The 12,843-nt window shown below is 36.3% G+C and overlaps 1 protein-coding gene across 1 annotated transcript in view; it reads left to right on the forward strand.

The window, feature by feature from the left end:
• Positions 1-12,115, forward strand: part of Smc6 (structural maintenance of chromosomes 6) — a 61,578-nt gene extending 49,463 nt beyond the window's left edge. Inside the window, exons 24-27 of the mRNA XM_051143433.1 lie at positions 1,193-1,298; positions 7,006-7,158; positions 9,436-9,533; positions 10,483-12,115. Coding sequence (XP_050999390.1) covers positions 1,193-1,298; positions 7,006-7,158; positions 9,436-9,533; positions 10,483-10,597 — 472 coding nt within the window. The 3' untranslated portion in view covers positions 10,598-12,115. The remainder of the gene's footprint in view (positions 1-1,192; positions 1,299-7,005; positions 7,159-9,435; positions 9,534-10,482) is intronic.
• Positions 12,116-12,843: the final 728 nt, after the last annotated feature.

Genomic DNA, 12,843 nt, shown 5'->3' on the forward strand with positions numbered 1-12,843 from the left:
TGCCATTTTTTGCTCACCCAGACTGTATTTTCTAAATACTGGGCCCCCAGTAAAAGGAACTGGACTCCCATGGAGGGAAATGGCTGATAGCAAATCTGTGTGGGGAAGATAGAGATAAGTCTCTAAACCTGCCCACTCCCTCCAGCTCCAGCCTACCCTTCAAAGTGATAACACTAGTACTTAGGAGATAGCTTAAAGGACTTGGATTGGCAAAATCTGGGGCAGTCTGAAAAATCACAGTAACTCCACTCTGATAAAGACAAAGAGAAAGGTAGATAAGAATTGAAGGCTGGGATAGCTTCGTAAGCGAGTTTGAGCCCCTGTTTTGTGCCCCACATAAAAGTTGAACACAGAAGAGTCAGGCACAGTAGTGCATATTTATAATTTTACTACTGGGGAGGTGGGAATAGGATCTCTGGGGCTTACTACTAAAACTAACTAAGTAGGCAAGCCCCAGAGCAATGAGAGATTGTTTCAAAAATAAGAGTACTGGTTGCTTTTTTGTGGTTCAATTCCCAACACCATCACCATCTACAACTCTTAGTCACAGGGATCTCTTATGTTTCTGGCCTCTGTGGGCACTGCATACATGTGCAGACAGACATACAGGCAAAACACTCATAAAGATAAAAATCTAAAACCATGCACATAAGAGAACCAAGTTGGGTAGCACCAAAGAATGACAGGTGAGGTTCTCTGGCACATGCATGTGTGCACATGTATATAAACACAAAAGGGGGGGGGGGACTTATGCAGCAGGAAGTTTCCTTACCATACAGCCTAGTGTCTTCTGATAGTAGAGAAGAAATAATGGAGGTTGCTTTGTACTAACAAGAGATAAAACATTACCCTTATCTTTTTTTTTTTTTTTTTCCCATTATGAATTTAGGGAAACAGGCAGATTAATAAGATGCGAGTTTACCTTGCTGTCCCTAAAGCTCAATTCCTTTAAGGACAAGATTTGTCTGATACATGCCTTGAATAAATTATTTGAGTGACTAATACATGCATATGGACTGATTGTCATAATGGGGCATATTAAATGTGGCATGATACCCTTCTTCTCTTTATAAATATTCATATATAGGTAATGAACTTGTAAAAATCCAATTAAAAACCATCTTAAATCTCATTTTATACTGTGTTGAACAAACAATTTGTATTATAATATGCCAAATTATTTTCTTTGAAGGTGTTTGACATTGCGATGCAAATTATACTTTGATAACTTACTATCTCAGCGGGCTTATTGTGGAAAAATGAATTTTGACCACAAGAGTGAAACTCTTAGTATATCAGTAAGTATCCTGACTCTACATCTTTATCATTAGTTGTTTCTTTTCTTTTCTTGAAACATTGATCAGCCTTATCCTGTTATCTGTAGAAAACAGGAACTTATTCTAAGTTAAAGATGGTCTTTGCTAGTATGTTTAAAATTGTTTCTGTTAATAAAGCTAGTAGCTTAGTGTTCTTTCCATACAAACACATTGTGTTCTTAGAATGCTAAGGATAACAAGTGTTTACCTTGTCAGTCCACAACTGTTTTAAGTTTTTACCCAGTGCCATGTAGTATTTACAGAGAGTACATTGTCTGTACTCTCACAGTGGAAGCCAGGAAGTTTCTGCCTCATAATTTAATTATCTGTTATATTCACTTTTGTAGATTCTGTGGTTGTAGAAATGTGTACAAAGTGTCTAGTGTGGGGATATGGATTAAAAGTTGCGTAGGAAGATAGAAAACAGTTACTCACTTTAAATAGTAATTGCTGCTCTTGGTACTATAATCTTACCCTTTTATTCTAATATTCACAGTTAATACTAGATGTTTGGAATCCTTCATCATTTAAAAACCTCTGCATTTAAGCAAACTAAGAAGTTAAATTTATTTCTTATTGTTTAATTATTATTTATTTATTTACTTTTTGGAGAGGTAATCATTTAAAGACAGATTTGAAAGTACTGGGAGGAATTAGGTAGTATGTCATAATAATCCATTGTTTTTACTGCAAAAGTACAAGAAATTCAAGGAATTTACAGAAGTTGTATTTTTAAAGGCATTGGAAAGCTGTGGAAGCAACAGCAATTAGATGAATTGAAATCCCAGGAAGTGGGAGAGCCTGTCCAAAGTACACTAACATTGCTGGATATTTTATTTCCTGGATGCGTTTGCTGATCTTGGAATTTTGGTGGTTCTAAGGGATTCTGAGACAAGACACCCGGAATTAGGGAATGCTAAGCATGTGACTAGTATTTCAGTTAATTCTTGAGGGTTGGAATTTACATGGCTAGCCAAAGGAACTAATATGTATGAAATTGCATGTATCTTAGTAAAACTGCACATCTACTGCAGTCCAGCTTTCTCCCAGATTAACTGTCTGTCAGCCTTGGCATATGTACATCTAGTCAGATGGAAATTTGTTCATTCTACCTTGGTGGCCTATTGTGTCATCTAGTATCTGTTGTTAGACAAAATATCAAGCATAAAGTAAAAAGATTTGAGTCCCTACCCTACAGTCAGGAGCCACGCAGGTTGTCCATGCTCACCATTTATTCATTATTGTACTAGTGATTCTAGCCAAAGTCAAGGAGCAAAAGAAATGGATTATAAAAGAAGTAAAATTCCTTACATTTATAATTAACATGGTTGGTGAAATCTACAGAACAAACAGCTAAAAATAGTTAAATGCAACTAGCAGGGTTAGAGGCACAATTAGCATTCAAAATGAATTATATTTTTATAAATTAGCAACATGATCAAAAACTGGAATTTTATAATACCATTTATAACACCATTTTATGTAAAATACATAGAAATCTGGCATAACATGTCAAAGACCTATACACTGAAAAGCCAAAAGAGAAATTAATGAAGACCTTAGTGAGGAATCCATGGTTTTTATGGCTCAAAAGACTCAGCAAGGGCTGGGGAGATGTCCCATCTAGTAAGGTGCTTGCTTTGCAAGCTTTAGAACTTGAGTGGGATTTCCTGCATCATGCATAAGGCCAGCACTAATCCCAGTGCTCCATAGGCAAAGGCTGGTGAACTCATGGGGCTGGCAAATCTAGCTGGCTCAGTGAGGTCTACGGTTAATAAAAGACCCTGCCTCAAAAAACAAAAAAGTAGAGGAGACTGTGATTGAGGAAAACACCTACTACACACACACACACACACACACACACACACACACACACACACACACACACATATATGCATATCCACTGCATACGTATGTATATGTACAACACACATAATTCAATATGTCAAAATTTTAGTTCTTCCCAAATTGACCTATAGATTCAGCACCATTTGTATCAAAATAGCCACAGGCTTTTCTGTGTGTGTGTGTGTAAAAATTGATAAGGTGGTCCTAAAATGTATATGGAAATGGAAAGGAGTTAAAATAATTACAGTAACTTTGAAAAGGAAGGAACAGTATTTGAAGACTTCATTAACTGAAGGCTGAAGTAACAGAGAAAGGTTCTATTACAGAGACATTCAGATCCATGGAAACCAAGCAAAGATTATGAACGAGCCAGAGGAAACTTAGAGAATGATGGATGCATTCTTTATTTTTAAATTGTAGTTTTGTACATAAACACAATTGTTGTATCTTATTAAAATCAAAAAGATTTTCTCGTATTTGAGATTGCATGTCACGGTGTAAGTATGGAGGACTAAGGACAACTTGTGTTTAATCACATTTGGGAGCCTCAGGCAGGAAGATTAACACAAATTATAGCCACTCTGGGCTATAGAGTGAGACCCTGTCTCAAATAAACAAAAGAGGAAGGATAGCAGAGAACACGGAGACAAACACAAAATAGTGAGAAATAAAACCTAACGTTACCAGTAGTTACATTAGGCCTTTATGGACTAATAAGCTATATTAAAAGCAAAGACCTGTGTGTATAAGATTGTGAGTCAAATCCGGTTAAAAGGAGACTTTAAATATTAACATAAGGACAGGGGGAATTCTAAGGAAAAAACAGAGCAAAGACATCCATGTTGATACACAAGAAAGCTTACAAACTGCTATTAATAACAAAATCAAGGGATTGAGAGATGGCTGAGTGGTTAAAGAGCACTATCTGATTTTTCAGAGGTCCTGAGTTCAATTTCCAGCAACCACATAGTGGTTCTCATCCAACTATAATATGATTTAATATTATAATCTATAATATGCCCTCTTTCTGGTGTGCAGGTGTACATGCAGGCAGAGCACCATTTATATTATAAATAAATAAACAAATCTTTAAACAACAACAAAATCAGGTTTACACAGTATCACTAGAGACCAAAAGGAATGTTTCATTCTATTAGAAAGTTAATTTTAAAAATTCTGAATTTGTATATTCAGAAAACAGTAAGTATAGAAAAGTTGAGGAAACTAAAAGGCAAAATAGTTAACTATACATGGAAATTAGAACTTTTCTCAATAATTAACAGAAAAATCAGATTAAAAGTTAGTAAACTTATACAAGCCTTACAATAGCCCCCAAATTGATACAGTAGCATAAATGCAGAACACTGTGGTAAATTGTAATTTTTGTGAACTGCCTATGAGACATTTACCGGCATAGACCATTTACCTGTCCTCAGTCAAAATCTCAATAGCTTATTAAGTAAAAATAAATTGAAGTTATTCAGAATATATTTCAAAATCGAATGATATTAGAAATAAAAACCATAAAATTACCCAAATTTATAAAATTATACAGCACATTTCTACACAGATTTTTCTTTTTTATTTACATTTATATTTTGCCTCATTTAGTATGAAAAGTGACTAAAATTGATAAATGTAAAATGTAGAACAATAAACTTGTGGATGAGGAAGTCAATTTAGGGTACCTGTCAATGGATGAATGGATAAGGGAATATAATAGATGACATTAAGGAAATGATACTCAGCTATTAGCAAGAACGAACTCCTGTCCTTTTGCATCAAAATGGATAAAACTAGAAGATGTTATGTTAAATAAGCCACACAGAAAAACAAGTAACACATATTCTCATGGGAAGATCAAGAGTTAATCTGAACACACAATTATGATTACTACAAGTTGGGGAGGGAAGAGGAAGAAGTTGAGTACCAAGTACCAAAACATAGTTCCATGGGAGTTTAAATCCCAGTACTCCACAGCAGTGTGAACTACAGTTCACAAGAAATATTCGATACTTTAAAGAAAACTAAAAGACATATACATGCTCAAAAGCTCAGACACAAGTGAGGAGATAGAAATACTAATTGTTATGACTTAACCGGTATATGCTTCATATGTGTGAAAATAAACATTCCATTAACATATGCCACCCTTGCCTGTTAATAAAAAGTAAAGTACTTTCATGAATATTTTAAAAATAGGACCTCAAAAGCAATTAAAAAGTAAATGTAATAATAGGGATGCTATTGCCTGGGTAAAGATAATTTTTGGTGAATAATATAACAAAAGAACTCACCTAGGATATTTTAAGGATAATAAAACAAAAAGACTGAACCCATTTTAAAATCACCAAAGACTAAACAAGTAAATGGAGTTACCCAAATGGAGTTTAAGCACGGTGAACAATGCTCAAGATTTTTAGTTGTCAGAGAAACACAAATGTATGCCTCACTAGCTACTGTTGCACCCCTGATGAGGATGACTGAAGTGAACAAGACTGGAAACTGTTGGTAAGGACATGCAATCAGAGTTATTACATTGCTGTTGGGAAGAAAATTGCATTAATTTGAAAACCCATCTACTTTCAGATGTAAATTCAAGGAAAATAAATGCTTATGTGCTCCTAAGATATTTTTTCCCTTTGGGTGTGCCTTCAAAAAAAAAAAAAAAAAAAAAAAAAAACCCAAAACATTTAAATTTAGAATTTGTAAGCCTCTTAGAGTGTTAAAAATGAATGTATGTTCATCTGAGAGAAGCATATATATTACACTTAAAACTGTTTTCACTTTGGTGGATAGATAAAGTATGTCTGCAGTCTTGTCAAAATATAGTGCCTCCTTAAATTACTTTATCTTATTGTCTCAGGAAATTATGCAGAAGGAATGCTTTTAATAACATTAATTGTTTTTTGTTTTTTTTTTTTTTTTACTGTTTCCATGGGAGATTTAAAAAATGTTTTTAATGTCTTTATTTTAATCTTATTTATTTTACATCCTGCTGCATTCTTCCTCCCTCCTCTTCTTCCAGTATCCCTCCTCCCTCCACCCCTCAAAATGTCTGTAATCCATTTCCATTATTGTTCTTAGGTAAGCGTCTTCCATCAAGTGGGTCTGTGTTTTGAAAATCAGTAAATATTAAAGCAGTGTAACCACTAGATGTCACTGTAATTCTAGTAATGAAAAATTACCTCAATACTTTAAATGTTTAATGTAGTAGCAGTTTCAAAAGAACTAGTTTAAATTATTTATTTTAGTAAGTAATATTACATTAAATATTGGATTTGTTGTCATTGCTTCAGAATTTTGGTTTGTTAGGTTCCATCAAGGTGACAAAAAGTACTCAATTTGATTTTTATGTTTTGTTTTGTTTTGAGATGGTTTCTCTGTGTAGCCTTGGCTGTCCTGGAATTCAGAGATCCTCCTGCTTCTGCCTCTGAAGGCTGAGGCGTGTGACACTTATGGTGGGCTGGTTTTTTAAAAAATTATGTGTATAGACTTTTGGTCTGCATGTATATCTATGCAAGTTCATGCCTGGTGCCTGAGGAGGACAGAAGAAGGCATCAGATCTCTAGAACTGGACTTACAGATGGGCATGAGCCACTGTGTGAATGCTGGGAAACAAGCCTGGTCCTCTGTAAGAGCATCTTAACTCTGAGCCATCTCTGTAGTCCTTTGGTTTTATTCTTTTAAAGTGAAACAAAATTAGAAAGCTTACTATATAGTTAAAGTATAAAATATTTTGAATGAAGTAGATTCTTTCATACTGCTAATGATCTTAGCTTTACCCCTTTTCTTTCTCATTTTCAAGACTATAAACTGTTCCTTGTGATTGCTCTTAAAGGTTCAGCCTGGAGAGGGAAACAAAGCTTCCTTCAATGACATGCGTGCTTTGTCTGGCGGTGAACGTTCTTTCTCCACCGTGTGCTTCATTCTTTCCCTGTGGTCCATTGCTGAATCACCTTTCAGATGCCTGGACGAGTTTGATGTCTACATGGTATTGTTGAATTCTAAGTTCTCTAATTTTTATTTTGCTAGAATATTTTGAAAGAAACAATTTTTCTTTTATTTCCTCACCATAGGGAAGGCTGTGTCCTGGCACATTAGTTTGTGATGTTAGTGGCTGGGGAGACCCTGTAGTTTAGTTCTCTCCATGGCTACTGTGTGGACCTCCAGAGACCCTACTCCAGCTTTTCTCTCCCACCATGTACATCTTGAAGTGTCCTCCTGGTAGGCTTTCTCTCCTTGAGCCTTTCCCCTAGATTATTGCCATCATTCTACGTAAGATTTTTGCTTTTTTTTTTTTTTTTTTTTCTTCTTTTGGTTTTTCGATTGAGACAAGGTTTCTCTGTGTAGCCTTGCCTGTCCTTGACTCGCTTTGTAGACCAGGCTGGCCTCGAACTCACAGTGATCCACCTGCCTCTGCCTCCCTAGTGCTGAGGATTAAAGGACTTTCGCTTCTTAACACAGGGCTTTTGTTAACTGGCTCCTATGGTTATGGCCACGCTTTTCAAAAGAGTAACATAAGAGCAAAACAGATAACAAATACGTAAGAGCATTTGACTTTAAGGGTAAAACAATAAAATAAAGGTTTTGAAACCAAGGACTGCTTACTGGGGTCTGAGTTTCTCCATGTAGTAGAACACAGTTATTCGTTGCCTCATTGGGCTACAGTGAGGCTCAGATGGCATTCTGTGTCTAACATGCACTGCACTGCACTGCACTGCACTGCACTGTATGCACTGTATGCACTGTAGTCTGGGCTCAGGGTCCACAGCAGCGCTCATTTATCAGATGTCACTCTTGAGCTTGGTCTTCATTTATTGGAGTACCTGGCTCCTGTCCCCCTCCCTTGGGGTGTGTTGTCTTACAGCCTCTACACTCTTTGTGTGTTCCCCCTTTCTAGTCTCCTTTCTACTTCCACATCTAATGTCATTGAGTGTTTGACATTTTCTGTTTGCTTTTTACAGTCTTACTATTTTTCTGGTCACAAATGTGTAGAAGTGATATAACATACATACCTCCCTACAGGCCCCAAAGCTGCTATCTGCTTATAGACCTACCTGACAGTGGCCTCCTATCCTGATAACTTGTTTGTGGACTAGACCTGTGTACCCCACTACCCATTCCACCATCCAGTAAACTGCCAGCATTCTGAGCTCAGGGTGAGACTGAGTGGGCCTTCCTCTCAAATCATCTTTTCTGAAATTTTCACCATGTTAATGATAAATTGTCTTTACCATCCTAGTCACACGCTTCAAAAGCGTGTATATATCTGATTAGCTCTTCCCTTTTACATGCTGGGTGGCCTGTTTGCTCCTTTTCTGAATGTTCTAGCCTTTCCTCCCATCTCACTGTGGCTCTGCCACCTCTTGTCCCTTTATCCCCACCTGCCTCTTGATAGACTTTGAAACTCGTGTCTTACCTTACCTTGCCCATTCTATAGCCACATGTTTTAGGAGAATATTGCTTGGTAAATCAGACCTGATCATGCTCACCCTTTTAAGACTCCTAGGTGGTTATATATAAAATATTTAATTTTATAAGGTAACATTTAGATCTTTAATGGTGTAGTATCTGCCAGAAATTTTAGCTTTTCTAAGCTGTTTGTAATTTTCCAAGTACCATGCCCCTGTCTCTGTAGTATGCTTTCACACATTATGTATTAAACTGTGTTTATCTTTTATGATGATGCTTTTATGTTGCCTTGTGATTGCCATGCTTTCTAAATTCTGAGAAAGTTGACAAATTTGAAACCAGGCAAATTTTTGTCTTTATCCTGAGTAATTAACTATTATTGTACTTACAGATCCATACTGTAATAGTTGTGTCATTAGTATATTTTCTTATTCTTATAATTGTTATTTGTATTTTAGAGAGGAGGCCTTAGAAATGGCCTGGGAGAATATTCGGTTACTTTCCCCTTACTGCTTCTGATATTTTTCATAGAGAAACTACTTGGTATCATACATAATGAAGAAACTCAAGAAGTTTGTTTCAGCCAAAAGAATGCTGGGGTTTTTTTTGTTGTTGTTTGTTTGTTTTTGTTTTGTTTTGGTTTGGTTTTGGTTTTCTGAGCCGGAGTTTCTGTGTAGCCTTGGCTGTCATGGACTCACTTTGTAGCCAGGCTGGCCTTGAACTCACAGAGACCCACCTGCCTCTGGCTCCCAAGTGCTGTGATTAAAGCCATGTGCCACCACGTCGGCCTTAGAATGCTGCTTTGATAGAAATAGCTGACACAAAAGCAATCCTAACTTTTATCTTTGTTCTTCAGGATATGGTTAATAGAAGAATTGCAATGGACATGATACTTAAGATGGCAGATTCCCAACGTTTTAGACAATTTATCTTGCTTACCCCTCAAAGCATGAGGTAACTTATTAAAACTTTGTGTGAACACACGTTTATAATATTTATTTACATATTTATATGTATTTTGATCACGTGTAGAAGTGATATACATATGCCCCCTCCCCCACAAGGCCCTAAAGACATGCCTACCATGGAGGTTTCTTGTTCTCCTGTGTTCCATGCTTCTGGTATGCTATCTAGCAAGCAGCCTTTTGCGCTCTGTGTCACTGAGACTCAGTGGGTCTTCCTTGCAAAGCATTTTTCTTTTTCTAAATTTATATATCATTTAACAAGGGAAAGAAGTCTTCTATATGGAGACATACCCATACAAAAATTCCAGATAGCCAAAGCATCCTGAGTGAAAGCGGCCTGGAATGTGGAACTGGCATGGTTATTTTTCAATGCAGATATGGGGGGGAGGTAAGGTGTGGGAGTTGATTAATCTGCTTTCTTGCTCGTCAGATTTAAGATGTCTTCTATTTTCCTAGATACTTAAACTTTTATTCATGTCATCTCTTCTTTAAGAAACAATTGGACTAGAATGTAATTTTGACTTGTTTATGTTTTCAATTTGCTCCTTTGTGGTTTTCTTGGCCAATTAATATGAAATGGTTTTACTAATTCTGTGTAAGACAAGGAAATGATTTCTTCCTTGTCCTTGGCTACTTACAAACACTAATCTTAGAGCTCTGCTCTGCCATTGAGGATTGATTCTCTGTTCTGAATCAGTCCCATGATCCTCTGCTGATTTGATTGGACTCTCCAGGCAACTCCAGAGAAGAACAAGAGTGTAAAGTAGCTGACATAAACGTTTTTATTTTGTTTTCAACCAGACTGAAAATAGGATGTAGAGGAAGTGTTTTTATTTATTGGTTGCTCATATTATTGGAGATGGAACCTAGGGTGAGTAGGCAAATATTTAATGAATGAAAACTTTGGGAAATTGAGTGCTTACTCTTGCTTCCCCTAGCTCACTTCCTTCAAGTAAACTGATTAGAATTCTTCGAATGTCTGACCCTGAAAGAGGCCAAACCATGTTGCCCTTCCGACCTATAACCCAAGAGGAAGATGACAACGCAAGTTGACAGCTTAGTGCCTTGCCCACGTGCTGAAAGATTGTGAGGGGGTAATAATCTGGACTGGTGGATGAAATACAATGAGACTAGAGATATTCTGAAATAAAGAAGCTCCTTTCATTTGACCCATCGATTGTGTAAATAAGCCTAGAAAACCAGCTGCTGCCAATAGTTTAAAATTATTATTGCTTTTCCTGTGAAAACCAATTTCATAATACTGGTTTTAAATCTCTGTGTTTTTTTTTTTTTTCTTTGTTTTTGTTTGTTGCTTTTTGCTTTGGAGTTTCTGTGTTTTGTTTTTATCATCCACTTTTATAAATTTTTTCAAGAGTAAAATTTTGTACATATGCACATGTACATACGTGTTCAGTTTGGGTTCATTTCTATAGTATTTTGTAAGAATTAAAATAAAAGTTTGAGCACCTGATGTTTAGTTTTACTTTTCCAGATTATTATAATCTAATTTAAAAATTAACAAATATCTGTGGAAAGAGGGATTTCTCATTGTGGAATAGGGGGATGCATTGGACAAGAGCTGGTTACACTGGACATACCAATGTCCAGTAGAGTCCTACTTAAGACTGGGCAAAATCTTTGGGTGCCATTGGTTTTTAACCCTAGAGTACAACTATAGATGGGATACAGTTTTTTTTTATCACTACATTTCATCAGTTTTAAGATGGTCTTATTAGATACTTTTATGTAGCCCTAAAGCACCACTAACTCCAACAATGCTTTTTCTTTGTCCAGTACCTGTCCTCCATCCAAGGAAGAACATGCCACGGCTGTGACACAATTTCCTCTTTAACCTATAGCATGGTATACTAGTTAGTATAAAAGCCCTCAGTTTGGCGTGGTCCAGCCGCTAGTGGGGCAGATGCAAAAGAATCAGAAGTTCTAGGCCTGCCTGAGCTTCTTAGCCCCTGTCTCAAAATGAAAGTAAAACTGAGGCTTGAGAATACAGCTTAGTGGTAAAGAAGGGCTGAGAAAACGAGGAGGTGAGTGCCTGTGGCCAGGCCCAGGGCTAGTGGCTACGTCAGGCAAAATCTACATGAGACACACCCTGATTTTAGAGACATTAAAAAGTTTTTACAATGATTAATTTCCTATAAAAAGGTAGTTATGATTTCTTTTTTAAAGAAAACATGAGTGTATTAGTGCCTGCATTCTAGGGTTCGAGCTAACCTCTAAACATTGAATACCAGCCAGAAGCATTCCTTTTATTACCAGCAATAAATTAAAATACATATTTATGAACCTGGAAAGGAATTATTTTAAGAAAATACTATTTTTAAAAGCAAATATACTTCTGTAGTTATTGACAAAAACAATTTTGTTTTGGTGGGGAAGAGAATGTGCTCTTAGAATAGTTGCCAAAAATCCAAAAGCATTTCTAGTTTAAGAATATAGTAAGAAGAAACTGCTAGATATTTTAAACTTTCCCTACCCACCATAAGCAGTGTAACTCATTGTATCAGAACTATTTTAACATACAAATACTTTTTCAAATAAAAAAAATGAAGTGGAACTTACAGGGCATTAATTTTAACTAGCTAAGGAATTTTAGTGTCTTGAGTATTTGTGTTAGTTTTAAATGTGCTTCTACCAAATGAGAAATACAACTCCTGCTGAAGACAATACATTATGGGAAATGCAAACCTCAGATCCTGAGCATCTGCTGAAGGCTGTGTTATGAGAAATGCAATCGTCAGGGCCTGAGCATCTCCTGCTGATGACAGTACATTGCTTTGGCCTCAGAAAGTTTTGGTTTCAATCATAAGTGACGTCTTCGTCTAATGTTCTTAGTGAAAGCTATTGTTCTTTGAAAGTATGTGTAACTTCCAAAAATAAAACTTAAATGTATATCTATTAAGGCCATGCTTTTGTGAACTGGGACAAGGAATAATTGATTAACTTGGGCCTACTCATGAGCAGTGATTTATTTATACATGTTATTCCAGTAGCTCTAAAGTCTCTAGATGTCCCAAGACAGCTTTGAGTTTTCAAACTTACGTACTCAATATTCTTTCTCAGGAAATGATCAGAATCACTCGTGAAATGACAAGTGTAAGTAAATTTAGTAAAAGCCAAAGTATAAAAACAGTAAAGTTAATAAGCAACTTACCTTAAACATTTTCCAAGTTTTCATCTCTCCCATTCCTTTTTGTATATGACAGGGCTCTTTGTGATGTTTGGAGTAATTGTATGTAGAGGCAAATACTTAAATTCTGTAAGGAATGGCAGTGACCGGGGCG

The sequence above is a fragment of the Acomys russatus genome, chromosome 1 (assembly GCF_903995435.1).
Source record: "Acomys russatus chromosome 1, mAcoRus1.1, whole genome shotgun sequence".
In the NCBI taxonomy this organism is placed as follows: Eukaryota; Metazoa; Chordata; class Mammalia; order Rodentia; family Muridae; genus Acomys; species Acomys russatus.